Genomic DNA, 22285 nt, shown 5'->3' with positions numbered 1-22285 from the left:
TCAAGAGTAGCAATAGGTTCCCGTTTAAAATAAAAAGGAATGAAAGGTTTACGTTCAGACGGACCCTGATTTCAAAGAGGTGAACTCTAATTAGATATAAAGGAGACTTAAGCAGTTGGCTTTTAGCTTAATAATAAATGAGATATGTCTGTATGTGTTTCTAGAAACATTGGACAACGTGTTAGCAGCCTGCAAGGTTTTCGTTGGTCCTGAAATAAACAGATATACCAAGCTGTGTTTAATAGAGTCGAAGAGACATGTGAGGCCTTAAGTCACGTGCAGGGAATACAGGGGAAGATTTATGAGATCTCTTCTGAGTTAGAAAGTAAAGCAGAAGCTTTTTTCACGCAATAAAAGTTGAGTTGGAAAATTTGATATGCAGGTAATTGAAAACTTCATTTTATGGAGCAGTCATTCCTCTGGCTGCTGAGAACCACCTTATTATAGTGACGGCCCCACTCAGGGCAGGAAGAATAAACCTGCTGCACTAGGTTCACCAGTGTAACGTCGGAGCCGCGTACTTACAGCGTCGGATTGGTAATGAGGGCCCTAGGCAATGCCAGAGGGGCCGGTGTCCGAGCGAGCCTCAGCTGTGGGCTGCTTTTTTGAGCAGCCTGGGGGGTCGATTTGGGCGGTTTCTGCGTTGTTCGATGCAGCCAGCGGCCCAGTGGGTGCCTGAGTGCCTTTCTGGAGGTAGATGGGCGCTCATTACCTCCCATCTATCTACCGGTAGAGAGGTGTCACTCCCTTTCTCTCGCTGGCCGGCCCATTAATATATGCATATTGAGCGGGGGCAGGGGGCCTGAGCAAAAGTGCCTCCCTCACTTGTTATCAGGTGTGTTACACCAGTGCAAACTATCCGTGCATTTTTTAACGCCTCTCCCCACCAACCATATATAAAAGTTCGCCAAAAAAGTGTTTTGCGGGAAAGCAATATGCAAATGTGGGCCACTTTTTTTTAGCGTGCCCGGGCCTATTTTTAATCTCTATGCAACCCTGGTAGTTAAAAATTAGTTAAGATTCCAGGTGGCATCTAAAAACTAATATATATTTATATTATTACAAAATAAAGTATCGTTACAATTTTTATCTCATATGGAAAGAAACAGACTGTTCATTTAAATAGTGAGGAAGGACCTTATACGCACAGCACCCTCCGTATACACAATGTGTAATGTGGGAGAACACTAGAGAGTAAGAATAATGTTAGAAGAAGTTAAAATAAAAACAAGGTATGAAATCAAGGATGTTTCTCTATGTGTAATGTCACGATGTAGAAACGTATGGGATGTTTGCAATTGATTTTTAAGCAGCATAATATTATATTAACTATTAAATGAAATTGGGATAAATAATGAAATGATTGTAAAAATAAATGAACATGTCACATGAGGTACCAGTACAGGAAAGAGGATACCTTGGTTTCTCTGATCTATCCATCGTACAATCATGGTGATAGTACACTCTGAGTGCATTCATTAAATATGCAGGAAACCAGATGTGGCAAGGAATAACATAACAACTCATTTTTGCTGATGTTTTACATGCGCAATATAAGCATATCCTTGGAATGATATATATAAGAATTGGATATAAAATGGTTAGGCTCTAAAGATGATAGAAATTGATAGATTATTTCTTTGTCTACTATGTCGATAATTATGCTTACTGTATTAATATGTGGTATTTACAAAACAGTAATAATAAGAACAACAGTGCATGCCTAACCATATATGTTTAGGTATTTGTTAATAATGACTCTTATGGAGATACATTTTATGTTTTTTCTCAGTTTTAACTAGTAACTGGTCCTGAAGAAGGTGGGATTAAGGTCAATAAGCCACCGAAACGCTGCGTTGACACAATAATCTTTTAAGCATCTTGACTGTATTTGATATTTTTTGGATTAAATGTTTTATTGACGTATTTAGCTTAATTAATGATGAACGAACCAGTTGAGTACATGTTACTAGTCTTCTATATGCATTTTATTTAATATTTGTGAGATTCTGAATGTTGTGGGTGGTGCATAATTGGTAAATGTTGTTATTGAAGCTGCATTAGTTGCTCATAAGTTGATAGTTAAGTATCCACATAATGAAAGATCGGAATTGAATAATAAGTCCAGGGGAAAATATTTGTATTGATTTGCCTTAGACAGTCATTTCCAGCAATACATTTTATAGAAAAGCCACAAGCAGAATACACCCACACAATCACTAAATCATCACTCACTTGCATTAACAATGCTAACAACCTCCTAAGGTGGCGTGTGGTACACATAAGATCAGCCCACCATTCAGTATTTCACGATGCAAAAATCGCGGATGAACTGGAAATGCTATATTTGGCTCACTGTAAATTTAGATCTGGAGGTCACTGATGCTACATCACTGACAGCCGGTGCTTTGTCAGCATTCCCTTCTAATTCGAAGATGACGTGGAAAGGGGTGAGGGTGAAAGAGAATTGCAGGCATTCCCAAGGGTGAACTTGTCTGGCTTTGAGTCTAATGCTGCATTTTTTAGTAGCCACCAGATCTGCAAATAGGTCATGGGGTCCAGTCTACGATACCTGTTGCTAGCCAGCAAACTTTCATTGTAACAGAATCATTATTTATAAGCATTATTTGTAAAATAAATAAACATATTTCAATCGAAATACCAGTCCCTGTAACACAATCTAGCACTATTTAGGCTAGTGCATGATGTCACAGAGAGAGATAGTGTCCACTATTTATGGAACCAACTCAGCGCATGAGGTTTAAAAAAGTATGGGGAATATTACCAACGAGTAGCGATATTTATCGCTAACTAGGCTTTGCAATGAATTTTTTATCGCAAAGCATCGCCGGAAATTATCGCTGAGAAAACTTGCTATTGGCAACGTTTATCTCAGAAGTGATAAAAATCCTCACGCTAACTGCCAAAAGAGAGATTACCGCTGGAAAACAAACGATAATCTCTCGAAGTTTGGCGTTAGCTTGATGATAGGGGCTCACAAACTTAGCCATGATATCCACCATCCATAGGATATCATGGCTAAGTCAGGAAAATACCAGGTGTAAAAAAAGCAGCGCTAACAGCGGTTAGCGGTGCTTTTTTTTATCACTAACAGGGTTAGAGATATCCTTGATAATAGGAGAAATGTCGCTTAAAAACATGTCTCCTATTATTTTTCTCTGGAACACCCCCTTTGCATCTCATTAGAGATGCAAGGGGAAGCGTAGAGAAAAAGGGTGCTAACATGCGAATTTGCGTGTTAGCACCCTGTTGCTGATAGGGAGATAATTTTATCTCCGCTTTCTTGGCTTTTAAAGCCAAAAAAGCAGAGATAAATCCCTTGATAATATGCCCCTTTGTATTTAACAAATAACAGATTATTTTTTTTCTAAAACAAGTATCTGTCTCCAAGAGTGAACCATTCTCATTAATGATAACTCGAATGAAGAAGAGAGAACAAATGGGCGTAGCTGTCATTAGGGCAGCAAGATGGAATTGCAAAGGGGCTACGTGTGTGATGGACCTTGTGGACCCCAATTGTTATTATCCTACTGGGGGACAGAAAGCACATTTTTGTTGCATGCATTGGTCATTAAGGAACTCTTGCAATGCCATTGAAAGGCAAAGTGGTAATGCAAACTGCCAGACAAAATGTGTTTTAAACGAGCAGTAAGATCCTATGAACTGAGAAACGGTGGCCACAGATTGCCAGCTACAAGAGCCTCTTCGAATGGGAAAAATTCTTCCTGGTTTTAAATGTCATGCAAGTTGAGAACCTAGGGATAATCTGTAGAGAAAATATCAGAAGGATTTATATACGTCAAGGGCATGCTTGTCTAGTCGGCTGATGGCTTAAAGCCTAAATAATTATACCGGTACACTATGTCTCAGATAACTTACACCCTCAAGGATATGACTGTGGGAATATCAGGTGTACAACATCCTAGTCAAAGCCAGCTGGAATGGAGATCCCTTGACTGTTAGCGATACTGTTTGTTTTACTTCCACAACGCACATAGAATTACCAAATCTTTTTCTGTGGAAATGCCAACTTAATGGTTCAATAAGACTCAAACTAAGTGGATTAGTGTCCTTCAGACTAAGGTTGGAAAATGTATGGGATAGAGTGAAATTTGTTTAGGAAATGCTGAAATACGGGTTTACCTACTATTAGATTTTATCAGTAAACAAAAAAACTGTAGATAACCTGAAACTTTGGGGACACTATGTGTCACTTTATGACATGCTTTAACATGCATTTGCATATTACATAATGTAATTACATTATGTGCTGCGTTGTTCAACATATTTTTTAGAATAATGCTACGTAAGGCTTTAAAAAATAAAGTTGTCTACCTGGTGTCCCAGTGTATTTCCCTAGATGATTTTCTTTTAATACGTTGTAGGGCACTACCTGTGGCAAGGATTCAACATTTTACAAAATTGTCTCCAAAAAGAATTTCCTTCTGGACGCTGGTGGGGCCTACTGTGTAATACTTTACAATTTGCATCTTCAAAGCATTCATCCAAGGATCACTGCTGCTCAGAAGTGTCAAAGAGCACCAGCCCTGCAGAAACTGAAATTAATTCAGATTAAGACATTTGTGACACGCTGCTCAACAAATGGCAAATCTCTTGAGCCCGAAGTATACTACTTCCTGCCACCTGTGGCCAGACACTATGGACTTCTCTGCCACTTTCAGGCTAATAATTTAGCCTCTCTCCATCAATTCATCTGGGCAAGCAGGAAGTTAAGAACACTTGCTTTTGTGAAATCAATTTCTAAACATCTAACTAAATATGCTTGAAACTCAGTTCCCAAATGCATATCGGGCATCGGTTCCAGTAGAAACGATGCTGGGGCTGTAGATGGCGGTCACCACATGATATTTAGACTCTATAGTACCCTGAAAGCAGTGCTTTAAATGGGATGGTACTCAGTACCAGCACTTTTTTGTTTTGAGATGGAGAGTACCAGCACTTCTCAAGAGGAATGTAAAACTTTTAAATGGAAAGTACCGGCACAAGCAGGTACTCTAGTAGAGTACCTGCAATTTCTATTTTTCCATTTCAAGCACTGCCTGAAAGACTGTTCAATCAAAGTGGGAGGAGGATCTGAAGGAGCCATTTTTAGGTCTCGCCTAACGACGCAGCGCACGCGCTGCTCGCTTGGGCAGGCTCTATTGTCGTCAGTTTCTGCTCGGAAGGGGACAGGAGCAGTGCACGCGCCCGGACAGGCGATGTGCACGTTAACGGCTCCGGCCGGCTCGGGCACACTGCTTTCCTCCCCTCACGCGTGTGCATGCGACCGGACATGTGATGTGCACATTCACGGCTCCGGCCGGCTCGGGCACACTGCTCTCCTCCCCTCACGCTGCCTATGTTTGCTCACACTCTGTCCCTGTAACGTGAGGCCGATCCAGAGCTCCATGTGAGGTGCACTGGGATGAGTGAGGGCTTTGTTGCTATTTGTAGATGGGCCGGGCTGTTGGATGTTTGTAGCCGGTGGTGTGCGCCGCTCCCTTCCCAACCAGCACCGTTGAACAGGTTAGTGACAGTGATGCGGCTTTGTGTTAGGGTGTGTGTGGCTGGGGGGCTGCTTGTTCTTAACTTTCGCTGCTTATTTAAACAGCTGCTCGGACATAGACCAGGACTACATTTTGTGGTGTAGCAGGTTTCAAGCAGGAAGCCCCCTCAGCCTCATCCTTTGTTAAACAGGCCCCTGAAGATGGCCTCCAGTCCATTGGCGAGCTGAGAAGTCTAAAGTCTTTAGGGATGTTAAAGGGCGCTGGTGCACCACTTTCAGCACCTATTTCCTGGGTGGGGAGCTATTACATTTATTGCTAATTGTGGGATGTTAATGCTTGGTTGCAAAGGGGCTGAGCGGGCCATTAATGCCACATGACTGCCCACTTTCACCACCAGATGTGTGCACACAAGAAGTGCGAGGAACCCGAGCCAGGCGAAAATTGGGTTCACGGCAAGGGCCTCCAAGGTGCTGGGCACAATGAGGGGTCAAGATCAAACTTTCCTCTTCCTCACCCTCTTCTTCACAGTGGCCTTCAACCATGACCCTCTCATCTTCCACCTCTTAGGCATTTGTTTCTTGCTCCCCAGGTTCCCTCCTGCCTGCCATACATGCTGTGTGAGTCATGCAGCACATTATGTATGACCTATGTTTCTAAGCGCTGTAATTTCATATACTACTACTACTACCCAACTCAACATACTTCATTAATTGGCTCAGAAAGATGAATGTCTTTGACGGCCCTGCTTTCATACAAACACAACTCTTCAGCACATGTTTTCTTGTTCCCTTTAAATACTTTTCTTTAGCTTTTCTGATGTCTCAATTTCTCTCTCTACATTTTTGCTCTTCCACATCCTCACGTTCTTTGTTACTTTTCTATATATTTAGTGTGCTCTACGAGAGTTTCCTTCTTTTTATACCTTTACTTCTTTTTTCGCACCATATCCTTTAATCTCTTCCCCCTTTAAATACTCTGGTCTGTTCCATCCACTCCGGTCTCCTGTTCTCTGTTCCTGACATTCTCCTCTTTCACCAAGTCTTTTCAGTTAATAATATTTTACACAATCGCTTCTGCAAAACGACACAAAGCACTTACGTTGATTCACGCACCATTTTAAAAAGCTGCAGGTGCAACGGAACATTGTGCAGCGTAACCCTCAGTAAAAAATAAAACTCACTTTATTTTGATTCTTGTTCTCTTTACTACTCCTTCCCCTTTGCTTCCATACAGAGTCCAGTATTTCCCCTCCCCCTCAGCCCCTCCTCCCCCTTTGCCTTCACCCTTATAATCAGCCCACACTAACCCTGCTTGATGTGGTTTATTTTGTGCCTGATTTATTGGTAACCACACTGTGCCCTTACCTGCATCAGTGTCTATAGCAGCCCAAATTAAACCCAAACTCTAACCTCAGAAGAACCAAAACAAGCACTGCCAGTGCCAATAAGTCTTATAAACGAAAGCACCTTTAAGTCACAAGTAAGTTCAGGCATTCAATATGTCATCATAGATGCACTCTAATACTCACTTGCACCCATTCACCTACTCATTCTTACATCCACCAACTTCCCCATCCTCAGTTATGAACACAACCCGTGCACACACAGCCAATTTAAACATATATTATGTCCATTAGTACATTTCTTCAGACAAGAAAGGGTAGTTGATGTCTGTTGTTGTTAATTCTTTTTTAATACTCGAACTACACAGCGCCAGCCGAAACGTGTTTCGTTAAAGTATATTACTCTCTGACTCTTCAGGGCTGAAGATAAAACAAAATATGTACAATACTGACTATTCTAGCCAGAATATCAGTTACAAATAACATCCCTTAGGATGCCATAATGTACATTACATAATGCTTGTTGATGCATCCTCAGTAAAATAATTACACAAGCTCAACAAGCAAAAATGCAAGATAAAGTGAAAGACTAAAAGTAGAAACAAGTAATACATCTCATATTTGTAGGAGTTTGAGCTTTTGGAATTGTAAATGGCAATGCCTTTTATTTATGTGTTTTGAAAACCTGCAAGCGGTGCGTGATCATGCACTTTGTACTTCTAGTCCTTGCTTACCAGAAGCAAGGCTGGCAGTAAAAGAGGCGCAGTTACTGCCAGCCTTGCTTCTCGTAAGCAACGACTATAAGTACAAACTGGGTGTTTTCACACCGCTTGCAGGTTTTCAAATCACATAAATAAAAGGCATTGTCATTTACAAGGCCAATAGCTCAAACTTTCACAAATGCGAGACCTATTGCATTCCAAATGCTTGTTAGATAAGGAGTGGACGTCGCATGTTCATTAGTTCAAATGATCACTAGCAATCCGAGGTTCAAAATATCACACTTTCTTATACTTAGTCAAACTTACCTGACCACGATAAAGCTATATAAAATATTTCCACAAAGGCCCCCAGGCTGCCGAAAGCGAGGGAAGATAGCACCATCTTTTTGCACATGTTTTTGGAGTGCAGTGGTGCAGGACTACTGGGACGAGATTATTGCGACCTTTAGGTGAGTGACACGTGTGAACCTTGTTCCTACAGTGAAACAGTGTGCCTCAGGAATCCTGCCGAAGCAAAAGAAGCGAAAGACGCCATTAAAGTTTTCAGCCTTGAGGCTGGTATTGGGGAAGAGATGTACAGCGATTCATGATTGGATCTCGGCGAGGGAGCTCTAGCTTGGATGAAAGACATCACTGAGTGGGCGTTGGCGGAGGAGAGGTACCTGGGAGAGCTCTCTGACCCCCGAAAATTGTGGACATGTTTTGTATGGCCACTCATTTCTATGCCTCGGATGTCAAATGGTATGCAATAATAAGGTTAATTACTCGTTTGTTCTCATCTTTAAATAAAGATTTTTTTTAAATACTAGAAAATCTAATGTATTTGTTTCCAAGTATGACATCAAGCAAAAAGAAACACATTTAAAAATACAAATGTCACTATATTTCAATCAAACTCATGTTTCATGTTTGGAGGGACTTCCAGAGATCTTTATATGGATAGGTACCAAAGTAAGTAACAATTTATCACATGTTTTTCACTAATATCACTAGGAACCACTTACCATCACTAATTTTACGCATGTCTTGACAGTTTTGCACACTGTTTATCATCTCTACCAGCATTTCTTTTTCTTGTTCCATCGCGGACGCTGCTTCTCGCAAAGCTTCAACCCTGAGAAAGTGATGTAATTCAAGCATGTATTAAAAAACATATCTCATGTAGCATACATTTATACCTAAAACTAGTTCAAGTTACCAATTAAAAAAACAAAAACAAATAAGAGTTAGATTCAATGTCTTTGAGACTGATTCTAGAAGGTAATGGTGCAAAGTCAGGTATTTATAAGGGCAAAATTCCAATTGTGTTTGAGTAATAGCTGAAGTAAGCGCTAGTACATAGGATTAACTTGCATTCCTAGAGATACTTTCCTCAAGAACATTTTACAATGCGCACACCTGGCCTCCTCAAACATTTATGTCACATTACACTTTGCGGATGGGTAGCAAACTTCTGATTTTGGTTCTCTTGTGCTGGTCTAACTCGGCAATTGATGTTTTTCTTTTGTATTTAAGTGTTATGAGGTACTGCAATATTTCAACCAGGTGTCCCTTTTTAGGTCTTGACTATTCTATCCCGTTAGGGATTGAATAGGCGAGATTATAGTAAGCAGCCCGAAAAGTCTACCTAACCTGCGGATCGCGTACAGTTCATTTGAGGCAGGCGTGTGAGGCAGGCGCGTGCACATGAAACACCATCGGCCTCGGCATCAGATTTCAAAGGAAGCTGCTCGCACACCACCATTTGTCTGAGCCTCGGCATCAGACTTCAAAGGAATCTTCTCCCAAGTTGCTCCCCGCCCCCATCAGACTTCAAAAGAATGAGCTCCCGCTCCCCCCCGCCACAGCAATGGCGAGAGCTTGGTTTTTTTTGCATCCATTTAGCAGGGAAGCCTTGTTTTGTTAGGCGTTCTCTGCACCTTTCTCGTTTTTTTTCCTGGACGGAAGTGAAAGCCTGCCATGCTTGTTTAGAGTAGCCTTGCTCCTCAAATGCTGTAGCTCTGTTGCCATCTCTCTAGGGGCACTCAGCTTGAAAACACTCGACTTGCTAGCTGCAATGCTACATCCGCTATGCTTTGCCTCTAGACACGTTGATCCCTCGCAGACTGTGCTGACTCTGCTCTTCTTGATTCTGTACCTTTCTCGTTTTTTTTTCTGGACGAAAGTGAAAGCCTACGGTGCTTGTTTACAGTAGCCTTGCTTCTCAAATGCTGTTGCTGTGATGCCATCTCTCTAGGGACACTCAGCTTGAAAACACTCGACTTGCTAGCTGCAATGCTACATCCGCCATGATTTGCCTCTAGACACGTTGATCCCTCGCAGACTGTGCTGACTCTGCCCCTCCTGATTCTGAAACTTACCAACTCAGTCACCACGCAGTCTCTTCTCTCTGTCTTATGATGTCTGCCCTGCCACCGTTTACTTTGAACCCTCACCCTCACACCTCCTCACCCTCACACCCTCTCACCCTCACACACCCTCACTCACCCTCACACCCTCACCCACCCTCACAACCCTCACCCCCCTCACCCTCACTCACCCTCACACCCCACACACCCTCACCCTCCTACCCTCCTACCCTCCTACCCTCACCCCCTCACCCCCTCACCCTCACAACCCTCTAACCCTCACTCACCCTCACCCTCACACACCCCCTCACCCTCACACTCACCCTCACCCTCACACACCCCCTCACCCTCACACACCCCCTCACCCTCACACACCTCCTCACCCTCACACACCCCATCACCCTCACACACCCTCATCCTCACCCTCACACACCCTCTCACCCTCACACACCCTCTCACCCTCACACACCCTCTCACCCCTCACCCACCCTCTCACCCCTCACCCTCACATCCCCTCACCCTCACATCCCCTCACGTTGACATCCCCTCACCCTCTCACACCCCTTCACCCTCATCCTCACACCCCCTCACTCACACTCTCACCCTCTTTCACCCTCAGACACACTCTCACACACCCCTTCCGTAACCCTCACACACCCTCACAACCCCTCACCCTCACACCCTCACCCTCACACCCCCTCACCCTCACACCCCCTCACCCACCATCACCCTCACACCCCATCACCCTCACACCCGTCAGACCCCCTCACCCTCACACACCCTCACCCTCACACATCCTCACACACCCTCACACACCATCCCTCACCCTCACACACCCTCACTCACCCTCACCCCCTCACCCTCACAACCCTCACTCCCCCTCACCCCCCCACACACCCTCACCCACCTCACCCTCACACACCTCCTCACCCTCACACACCTCCTCACCCTCACACCCCCTCACTCTCACACTCCCTCACTCCCAAACCCCTCACTCCCACACCCCCTCACTCTCACACACCCTCATCCTCATACTCCCTCATCCTCACACACCCTCACCCTCACACACCCTCTCATCCCCCCTCACCCCTCACCCTCACATCCCCTCACCCTCACATCCTCTCTCTTCTCTGTCTTATGATGTCTGCCCTGCCACCGTTTACTTTGAACCGTCACCCTCACACCTCCTCACCCTCACACCCTCTCACCCACCCTCACCCTCACTCACCCTCACACTCACAACCCTCACCCCCTCACCCTCACAACCCTCTAACCCTCACTCACCCTCTCACCCCCACACACCCCCACACACCCTCACCCCCTCACAACCCTCTAACCCTCATTCACCCTCACTCACCCTCACTCACCCTCACCCCCTCACACCCCCCACCCCCCTCACCCCCTCACACACCCCCACACCCTCACCCTCACACCCCCTCACCCTCACACCTCCTGACCCTCACACACCTCCTCACCCTCACACACCCCCTCACCCTCACACCCCCTCACCCTCACACCCCCTCATCCTCACCCTCACACACCCTCCCACCCCTCACATCCCCTCACCCTCACACCCCCTCACCCTCACACCCCCTCCACCTCACACACACCCTCACTCCCACTCTCACCCACCCTCTTTCACCCTCACACACCCTCTCACCCTCACACCCCCCTCACCCTCACACCCCCTCACCCTCACACCCCCTCATCCTCACCCTCACACACCCTCCCACCCCTCACATCCCCTCACCCTCACACCCCCTCACCCTCACACCCCTTCCACCTCACACACACCCTCACTCCCACTCTCACCCACCCTCTCACCCTCTTTCACCCTCACACACCCTCTCACCCTCACACACCCTCTCATCCACCCTCACCCACCCTCACCCTCACACCCCCTCACACCATCACACACACCCTCACACCCCCGCTTCCCAAACTCTCACACCCCCTCACCCCCCCTCACCCTCAAACACCCTCACCCTCACCCTCACACACCCTCACCCTCGTCGTCACACCCACCCACCCCTCACCCTCACACTCCCTCACCCTCACACACCCTCACCCACCCACCCCTCAGACCCCTCACCCTCACACACCCTCACCCTCACACATCCTCATACACCCTCACTCACCCTCACCCTCACAACCTCACAACCCTCATTCACCCTCACTCATCCTCACACCCCCACACACCCTCACACACCTCCTCTCCCTCACACACCTCCTCTCCCTCATACACCTCACCCTCACACACCTCCTCATCCTCACACACCTCCTCACCCTCACACCCCCTCACTCTCACACCCCTCACTCTCACACCCCTGACTCTCACACCCCCTCATCCTCTCACCCCCTCATCCTCACCCTCACACACCTTCACACACCCTCACCCACCCATCCCCTCACCCTCACATCCCCTCACCTTCACACCCTCACACCCCCTCACCCACCCTTACCCTCAAACACCCCTCACCCTCACACCCCCTCACCCTCACACACTCACACACCCTCACCCTCCCACACCCCTCACCCTCCCACACCCCTCACCCTCCCACACCCCTCACTCTCACACTCCCTCACCCTTGCCCTCACACCCCCTCACACACCCCCACCCTCACACACCCTCACCCACCCTCTCACCCACCCTCTCACCCTCACACACCCCCTCACCCTCACACACCCCTCACCCTCACCCCACCCCACCCACCCCTCACACTCACACACCTTCTCACCCTCACACACCTTGTCACCCTCACACAAATTCTCACCCTCACACACCTTCTCACCCTCACACACTCTCTCACCCTCACACCCTCTCACCCTCACACCCTCTCAACCTCACACACCCTCACCCTCATCCTCACCCTCACACACCCCCTCACACACCCTCTCACCCTCACACCCCCTCACACCCCATCACACCCCTCACCCCATCACCCTCACCCTCCCTCACACCCCTCACCGTCACAAACCCTCACCCTCACAACCCCACACCCTCCCCCTCACACACCCTCACCCTCACACACCCTCTCACCCTCACACCCCCTCACCCCACCCCACCCACCCCTCACCCTCACACACATCTCACCCTCACACACCTTGTCACCCTCACACAAATTTTCACCCTCACACACCTTCTCACCCTCACACACTCTCTCACTCTCACCCTCACACCCTCTCGCCCTCACACCCTCTCAACCTCACACCCCCTCACCCTCATCCTCACCCTCACACACCCCCTCACACACCCTCTCACCCTCACACCCCCTCACACCCCCTCACCCCATCACCCTCACCCTCCCTCACACCCTCACACCCCTCACCCTCACAAACCCTCACCCTCACAACCCCACACCCTCCCCCTCACACACCCTCACACCTCCTCACACCCCTCACTCTCACACACCCTCACCCTCACACACCCTCACCCTCTGACTCACCCTCAGATCCCCTCAGACTCCCTCACCCTCACACCCTCACACACCCTCACACACCCTCACTCACCCTCACACCCTCTCACCCTCACACAACCTCACTCACCCACACACCCTCACACTCTCATCCTCACACACCCTCACCCTCACACCGCCTCACTCACACACCCTCACCCTCACACCGCCTCACTCACACACCCTCACCCCTCACCCTCACACTCTCTCACCCTCACACACCCTCACCCTCAAACACCCTCACACACCCTCACCCTCACAGACTGTCACCCTCACACCCCCTCACACACACACCCTCACCAGCATAGCATAGCATAACTAAACATAGCATAGCCTAACAAAACACAGCATAGTACAGCATAACAAAAAAAGCAGAGGATAGCAAAACATAGCATAGCATAACAAAACAAAGCATAAGATAGCAAAACAAAACATAGCATAACAAAACAAAACATAGCAAAACACAACAAAGCATAGCATAACAAAACACAACAAAACATAGCATAGCATAACAAAACATAGCAAAACAAAGCATAGCATAACATAACAAAGCATAGCAAAACAAAACATAGCATAGTATAACAAAACATAGCATAGCATGACAAAATACAACACAATATAGCAGAACAAAACATAGCATAACATAACAAAACATAGCATAGCATAACATAACAAAACAAAGCATAGCATAACAAAACATAGCATAACAAAATATAGCAAAACACAACAAAACATAGCATAGTATAACAAAACACAACAAAACATAGCATACATAACAAAACATAGCATTGCAGCACAAGTTACTTACCATCGGTAACGATATAGCTGTAAGAAACAGTAGTTAGTATTAGATTCCTTACCTTAGAATATCCCCAGGCGTCGGACTGGATCCAGAAAATTTTGCGTAGCAGTACCCCTGCACGTCGGTAGGCATCGTCTGCGGCACTGCGTCCGTCGTCGGCGTCGTTGGCGCCGGGATGATGTCGTCGGAGTACTTAGACGCTGCCCTCTTGTGCTTACGTCAGTTCTTATCCACAGCTTTTCCACGCCCGAAACGCAGAGCCATGATAAAATCCAACACTAGGGCCCTGAAAGGGGATGACCTTTCAACTGCGGCTTCAGCTCATATGAAATTGAGAATGATTAGGAAAATACTACCTTTCCTACCGAACACGGCCGGGAAAACACTGGTCAGCTCACTAGTCCTGTCCTCCTTGGACTATTGTAATGCTCTATTCTTAAATGCCCAAGTCCGAGTGACAAATAAGATGCAGTCAATCCAAAATGCAGCCGCACGAATGCTGGCTGGGATCCCCAAGTTCGCACCAGTTACAAACATCATTAGGGATCTCCATTGGCTCCCGATACGCAGCCGTATTAAATTCAAATCGCTGTGTATTGTTTACAAGTCACTCAATAATCAAGCTCCCCACTTTCTCAAACAGAATCTTCTCCATCATGTCCCAACCCGATCTCTTCGTTCCTCTATTAAGAACTTCTTGGCTGTGCCTTGCACTAGAACAGTCACCTGGGGCGACAGGCGTTTCCTGGTTGCCGCCCCTAGACTCTGGAACACCCTTCCTGCACATATCCGAGCAAGTCCCTCCCTGTTCACATTCCGCAAACAGCTAAAGACGTGGTTATTTGACCAATAGCCTTGTATATCTTCTTTACCCAGTTGCTGATCCATCCCTTAACTAGCGCCGAGACGCCCACGGGTATTCGCCGCGCTCTACAAATGTCAATAAATAAATAAATAAATAAATAAATTAACCCTAGATATCGGTTCGCAGAATGGGGAAGATGGGTATGGCGGTAAGGAATCTAATACTAACTACTGTTTCTTACAGATATATTGTTACCGAAGGTAAGTAACTTGTGCATCTGAAAGAAACAGGTTAGTATTAGATTCCTTACCTTAGAATAGATACCTCCGCAATACCAACCCAGGTGGTGGGCCTGCGAACCAATGATCACACCAGAAAGTCCGGGAGAACGGAACGGCCGAAAAAGCCATCTCTCCGGACTTGGCTGTCCAGGCAGTAGTGTCTTGCGAACGTGTGCAGCGAGGCCCACGTAGCTGCCTGACAGATGTCCTGCAAGGGGACTCCCCGACCCATTGCAGTAGTAGCCGCTGTGGCCCAAGTGGAATGGGCACGTAGCCCCACAGGAGGCTCCTTTTTAGCCAGTGAATAACAAGCCTTGATGCACAAGACGACCCATCGGGAAATGGTCCGTTTGTGCACCGCCCGTCCCTTCTTAGTGCATACGTAACCAACAAAGAGTTGGTCATCCACCCGGAACTGGCGTGTGCGATCCAGATAGAATGAGAGCGCACGTTTTGGGTCCAGACGGTGGAGCCTCTCTTCCTCTTTCGAGGGATGCGGAGGCGGTAAGAAGGTGGGCATGGTGGTGGACTGCCCGATGTGGAAGGCTATGGCTACCTTGGGCAGGAAAGAGGGTCGGGTCCGCAGCACAACTTTGTCCGGATGGACAGAAAGAAAAGGAGGTTGTGAAGAAAGGGCCTGGAGCTCACTCACTCCCCTGGCAGAGGTGATGGCAACCAGGAATGCAGTCTTAAGGGTAAGAAGACGAAGAGGACAGTTATGAAGTGGCTCAAAGGGAGCGCACATCAGATAAGTCAAAACAAGGTTCAATTCCCACTGAGGCATCACGAAAGGCACAGGGGGGAACATATGAGTGATGCCCTTCAAGAACCTATATACAAATGGGGACTTGAACAAAGAGGGCTGATCAGGGAGCCTTAAGAAGGTGGAAATTGCTGAGAGGTAGCCCTTGATAGTGCCCAGAGCAGAGCCCTGATGGGCAAGAGAAAGAAGAAAGAGGAGAACCTCAGAAAGAGGGGCAGAGAGTGGATCCACAGCCTTTGCTGTGCACCATGCCACAAATTTGTTCCACCTGCAGGCGTATACCGATTTGTGGAGGGATGCCTGGCTGCCAGAATAACATCACAGACTTCAGGAGGCAAGTCAAATGGCCTCAACTGTCGCAACTCAATCTCCACGCATGGAGGTGGATACTGGAGAGGTTCGGGTGGAGGACCGTCCCCTGCTGCTGCGACAGAAGGTCCTCCTGAAGAGGCAGGCGAATCAGGGGATCGACTGACATGCTGAGTAGCTCAGGATACCAGTATCTTCGCGCCCAGTCCGGAGCCACAAGGATGACTTGGGCCCGGTCGCGTCTGATCTTCTTCAGCACTCTGGGCAGAAGTGATATAGGCGGAAAGGCATACAACAGACCGCAACTCCACTCATGATGAAAAGCGTCTCTGAGCGTGTGCCGCCTTGGAAATTCTAACGCGCAGAACTGATGACATTGCGCGTTCTCTTCGGTGGCAAATAGATCTAACCAAGGCTCTCCCCACTGCTGACAGAGACCTTGCGCCACGTTCGAGTTCAGACGCCATTTGTGATCCATCATGCACCGACGGCTGAGTTCGTCTGCCCTTGCGTTAAGGGAACCTGCCAGGTGTTGAACCACCAGGGTCACGCCCTGATGTTCCAGCCACTGCCAGAGGCGCAGAGCCTCCTGGCATAGGGTCCACGACCCCACCCGCCCTGTTTTTTGGAGTATCACATGGCAGTGGTGTTGTTCGTGAACACCTGCACTACACTCCCCCGGGCAGAGGGGAGGAATGCCTTCAGTGCAAACCGGATCGCCCGCATCTCCAGAAGGTTGATGTGGAGCCGGGACTCCGCCGGAGACCAGAGGCCTCTGATCTCCGCCTCTCCCATGTGGCCCATCCAGCCCTGGATGGACGCATCCGTCACAACTACGTGCTCCGGTTGGGGTAGAGAGAGGGATCTGCCGCTGAACCAATCGCGGTCCGCGAGCCACCACTGTAACTGTCTCGCAGTGCCCTCCGAGATCAAGACATGGCCGGACAAGTTGCCCTGATGCTGGGCCCACTGAAACTTCAGGTCCCACTGCAGAGCCCGCATCCGCCACCTGACGTGATGCACCAGAAGGATGCAGGAGGCCATCAGCCGCAGCGGCAACTTGACCGAGACTCGGGATAACGGCTGAAAGATCGGCATCAGAGCCTGAATATCCCGAACCCGCTGTTCAGGAGGATAAACACGAAACTGCGCAGAGTCTAGAACCGCTCCGATGAAAGGAAGCTTCTGAGAGGGACACAGGTGCGACTTCGGCACATTGATAGAGAACCCCAGCAGATGCAGGAGGTCGGCCGTAGTCTGGAGGTGGCTGACGACTGTCTGGGGCGAGCCCGCCTTCAACAACCAGTCGTCGAGGTAGGGGAAGACTGAAACCCCTAACCAGCGCAGATGAGCTGCGACCACCGCCATCACTTTCGTGAACACCCGAGGGGCGCTGGTAAGGCCGAAGGGGAGCACGGTAAAAGGAAAATGCTAGTGGCCTACCGTGAACCGCAGGTAGCACCGGTGGGCCGGCAGGACGGGAATGTGAAAATAGGCTTCCTGCAAGTCCAACGCTACCATCCAGTCTTCCGGGTCTAGGGCAGCTAAGACCTGAGCCAAAGTCAGCATCTTGAACTTCTCCTTCCGGAGGAAGCCGTTGACGTTCCGTAGGTCCAAGATAGGGTCTAGGCCCCCTTTGCCCTTCTTGGGAACCAGAAAGTAGTGGGAGTAACAACCACACCCTACTTCTGGCCCAGGAACGTGCTCCATGGCCCCCTTGGCCAAGAGGGCCGTAACTTCCTCTTGCAGAAGTTGCAAGTGATCTGCCGACACGCAGTGGTACTGCGGTGGCATGGCTGGAGGGGTTGCCTCGAAGGGGAGAGAGTAGACCCTTCGGACGATTTGCAGCACCCACCTGTCCAATGTGATGGAGCACCAGTGGAGGAGGTGATGGCGAACCCTGCCCTCCACTGGCGTCAAATGGGCCTGAAAGCTCAGACTAGGAAGGCTTTGAGGCGGATGCTGCGGGGGTAGATGTGGATTGGCCACTCCGTTGTCCCCTGTTACCACCGCAATGGTAACCACGCCCGCCGCCGCTCTGGATATTACTTTGACACAAAAAATTGCCGCCCCACTTATTCCATTAGCCCTTGGTTATAGGCAACACATCAACTTGGATTAGATATGTTAGGTTTTTTATTTACCTTTGTTTTCAATTCTTTTTTAGAAAAAATCAGAACATCTCATGACAGAGAAATAACACTGCACGTGTAACATGTAAAAACATCAACTGAAATTCAACATTTAACCAAATGGAAAAAAATCACAAAGTGAAACATACAGTGAAACATACAAAACAACTGTACCAATTCCAGACTGTTCATAAATAGGCAAGTTAAACTTTACAAGCCTCAAGGACCAATAATGGACAAATTCTTAAGAACAGTATCAGACAAAATCACATTAGCAGGAGATATCACAGTGCACAAAATGACATGAGTATAAAACTTTCAATGGTCATGAATTGCATCTCCTTTCATGCCGACGCGTTTCGAACTCCAAACAGTAGTTATGGGTTCTCTTCAGGGCTTTGTCATTTTCTGTCTGTGCATGTATAAAAGAAAGGTAACAGTGTGTAAGTGTGATTGACTAAGGCCTCCTTATTTTATACTGCCAGTAGTGTACCACATATGAATCCCATAGTACCTTGTTTGTAGCTGTGGTTATCCTATGAGGGTTTGTGCGTCTTTGAAGCTGTCATCTACAAAGTAATTAAAATCAAGTTGTAATTTACAGTTGGCGTTCAGAACTCGCTCAGCGGTAACCTCCTACCAAACCACTGCAGGACGTACCTTTCACTATTTGTTAGTCCGTGTCTGGGCCGTCCCTATGGTGCGGTGAAGTATTTCAAACCTGGGGGAAAGGCGGAGGTCGGGTTACTATTATGTCTGTATCGCAATCTCCCCTCCTCCGTAGCCACGGTAGGAGGGGAGACTAAACCTATGTCTGGGGAGGTATCCAGGCCACTGGCTTCCCCTAGTTCCTGTGTCCAGTCTGATCAGACTGGCACTCACGTGCCAGAGGGTCCTCAGATCCGTCCCAGTCTCCCTCGTCGTCCATGTCCTGAAATTCAGGGTAAAGGATGGACCCCGATCCTCGAATAATTCCTCTTCGGCCATCGCCGAATGCGGCGTTGAGCGACGCCGCTCCGACGCCGGATATGGAGCGAGGGGTGGACCAGGGACGGAGTCGTGCGGGGACGCCGCAGGGGATGACACCCTAGGGGCCGACGCCAGCGGGGTCGTAAGGTCGACCAGCGGCAACCCGGATGTTGGATCCAGCGGTGCCTTGCGGCGCCGGTACCGAAGTCGCCGAAGCACCCGACAACGCCGGGGTCGAAGCACCCGGCCCGCTTGGACTCCCAGTCGGGGCCGCTTGGCCCGAAGGCGCCGCGGAACCAGACGGAGGGGAGAGCGACCTCATGGCCATGAGGAATGCTTCGATCTCTTCCGGCGTCGCGTTCTGCCCATGGACCGGCGGGTATGGAGCAGGCCGCGACGCCTGCGGCGGAGACACGTGGGCGGTGTCACCCGAACCCTTGGCCGCATCGCACGAGCATCGGGGGGAGTCAGAAGAGCGATGACACCTCTTCGACTTCTTGTGCCTCTTACCTGAGGACTTGGAGCCCGACGAGTGGTGCTGACTTGCCGAGCTGTGATGACTCCGGCCCCGCGCTCGAGGCGCTTACGGGACCGCTCCCGCCTAGCCTTTGACGTCAAGGCCCGACAGTCGGGGCACAACTTGTCATCATGGTCGGGCCCCAGGCAATGTAGGCACCCGCGATGGGGGTCGGTAACCGAAATCAGTCGGCTGCAGTCGGCACAGGGCTTGAACCCAGACATCCCTACCGTTACCGATGGAGTCGTATGACTCGAAACGGATCCAAAAAGGATCGAAAAAGTTTAGTCAAAAAATGACTAAAGGGTACCACTTTCTCCGGACCTGCGCTTGCTGGCGCGTAAAAAAGAAGTGACGTCAGCACGCGAGGGAAGCGTCTAAGTACTCCGACATCATCCCGGCGCCAACGACGCCGACGACGGACGCGGAGCCGCAGACCACGCCTAACGACGCGCAGGGGTACTGCTACGCAAAATTTTCCGGATCCAGTCTGACGCCTGGGGATATTCTAAGGTAAGGAATCTAATACTAACCTGTTTCTTTCATACATAACAAAACATAACATTGCAAAGCATAGAAAAAAATAGCATAGCATAACAAAACACAACATAGCATAACAAAACAAAGCTTAGCATGGCATAACAAAATATAGCATAGCAAAACAAAACATAGCACAGCATAACAAAGCATAGGATAGCAAAACAAAACATAACATAGCATACCAACACATAGCCTAACATAACAAAACTTAGCATAACAAAACACAACACATAGCATAACAAAACATAGCAAAACACAACAAAACATAGCATAGCTTAACAAAACGCAACAAAACATAGCATAGCAAAACAAAACATATAATAGCATAGCAAAACATAGCATACCAAACAAAACATAGCATAGCATAGCATAACAAAACATAGCATAGCAAAACAAAGCATAGCATCATAAAACACAAAAAAACATAGCATAACAAAACATAGCATAGCATAACAAAACACAGCATAGCATAACAATTTAAAGCATAGGATAGCAAAACATAGCATAGCATAATAAAACAAAACGTAGGATAGCAAAACAAAACATAGCATAGCATACAGCATCACTCCGCACCTCCACAGCATCACTCGGGGGCACCACAACATCACTATGCGCTACCACAGCATCACTGAGCGCCACAGCATTACTCGTTCGCCATCACAACATCACTCAGCGCCACCACAGCATCAATCTGTGCAACCATTCAACAACACCTGGTTCAAATATGTTCTCTCAATGTTTCAAGCTTTATTACAAATGTAACAAAAGATGTTAATATTTCACTTCTGTTCTTGGATTTTTGTCACAATAAAATACACTGAACATAATCTTCACAAAAGTTGTTTACAAAGCTTTAAGCTATTGCCATTATAAATTACAATAACTTTTAATTAAGTATTAATTATTGAAAAAAATTAAAAGCCATTGTTATTTGTAATATCAATACATGTAGGCCACGTAAATACAACACATATTGCATTACAAATGCTATAGATGTCACATTTGCGAAAGTTATAACTATTGGCATTGTAAATGACAAAGCTATTAATTTCGCTATTTTCAAAAACAAAACATAAATAAAAAAATTGTCATTTACAATACCAATAGCTCAAACTTTCCTAATGCGAGACCTATTGCATTGCAAATGCTTGTTTGTGTTTCTTTCTCAACCTGCCTGTAGTTGAAGTTCCGTGCTTAGGACATCCTCACCATATATTGACTGGAACGAGGAGGTAATGCCCTGATTACACAAGGAAATATTCATTACTCTGGGGCAATATAGTCTGCTGCTGATAGTGCTTCATCCCTTAGAGTGGAGGAGGACATTACCTCTGCTACCATGGGAAACTACTGTCTGCCTAATTTAGAAATAAATGCTGGTCGAGGGGCCATCTTTGTATGTTGCCACTGTGAAACCTCCGGTGATGACTAGCACTTTGCGCCACAACAGCTACTGTCTGCGCATGCCGTAAATGACCTCGTAGCGGCCCCCACCAACGCAAACCTCCACCTACAGCTCCTCACATGGACTTAGCGGGATGAACCTTGCCCCTGTATTCCACCTGCATGGCATTGTAGTTGGCCTGAACATGCAACTTTACTCCAGTTCAGCACAAACAGAAAACCGCAAGAGGCGTTTTGAACTTTTTGGAGCTATTTTCAGCTAAATTATTTTTTAAAATTATTAACTCGATTCTACTTATTGTTTTTCTGTCATTTTGGTTTCATTTTATTTATTTTTCAAAAGTAAAATGTTTTCTAAATTGTTTTGG

The 22285-nt window shown here is 47.6% G+C and overlaps 1 protein-coding gene across 1 annotated transcript in view; it reads right to left on the bottom strand.

Annotated features, from left to right (window-relative positions):
• Positions 1-22285, bottom strand: part of BAG2 (BAG cochaperone 2) — a 104536-nt gene that overhangs the window by 40364 nt on the left and 41887 nt on the right. Inside the window, exon 2 of the mRNA XM_086925218.1 lies at positions 8597-8706. Within this exon, the coding sequence (XP_086781344.1) occupies positions 8597-8706 (110 nt within the window). The remainder of the gene's footprint in view (positions 1-8596; positions 8707-22285) is intronic.

The sequence above is a fragment of the Lissotriton vulgaris genome, chromosome 6 (genome assembly GCF_964263255.1).
Source record: "Lissotriton vulgaris chromosome 6, aLisVul1.2, whole genome shotgun sequence".
Lineage (NCBI taxonomy): Eukaryota > Metazoa > Chordata > Amphibia > Caudata > Salamandridae > Lissotriton > Lissotriton vulgaris.
The sequence above is the reverse complement of the archived record's forward strand: the minus strand, read 5'-3'. Positions and strand labels throughout refer to the sequence as shown.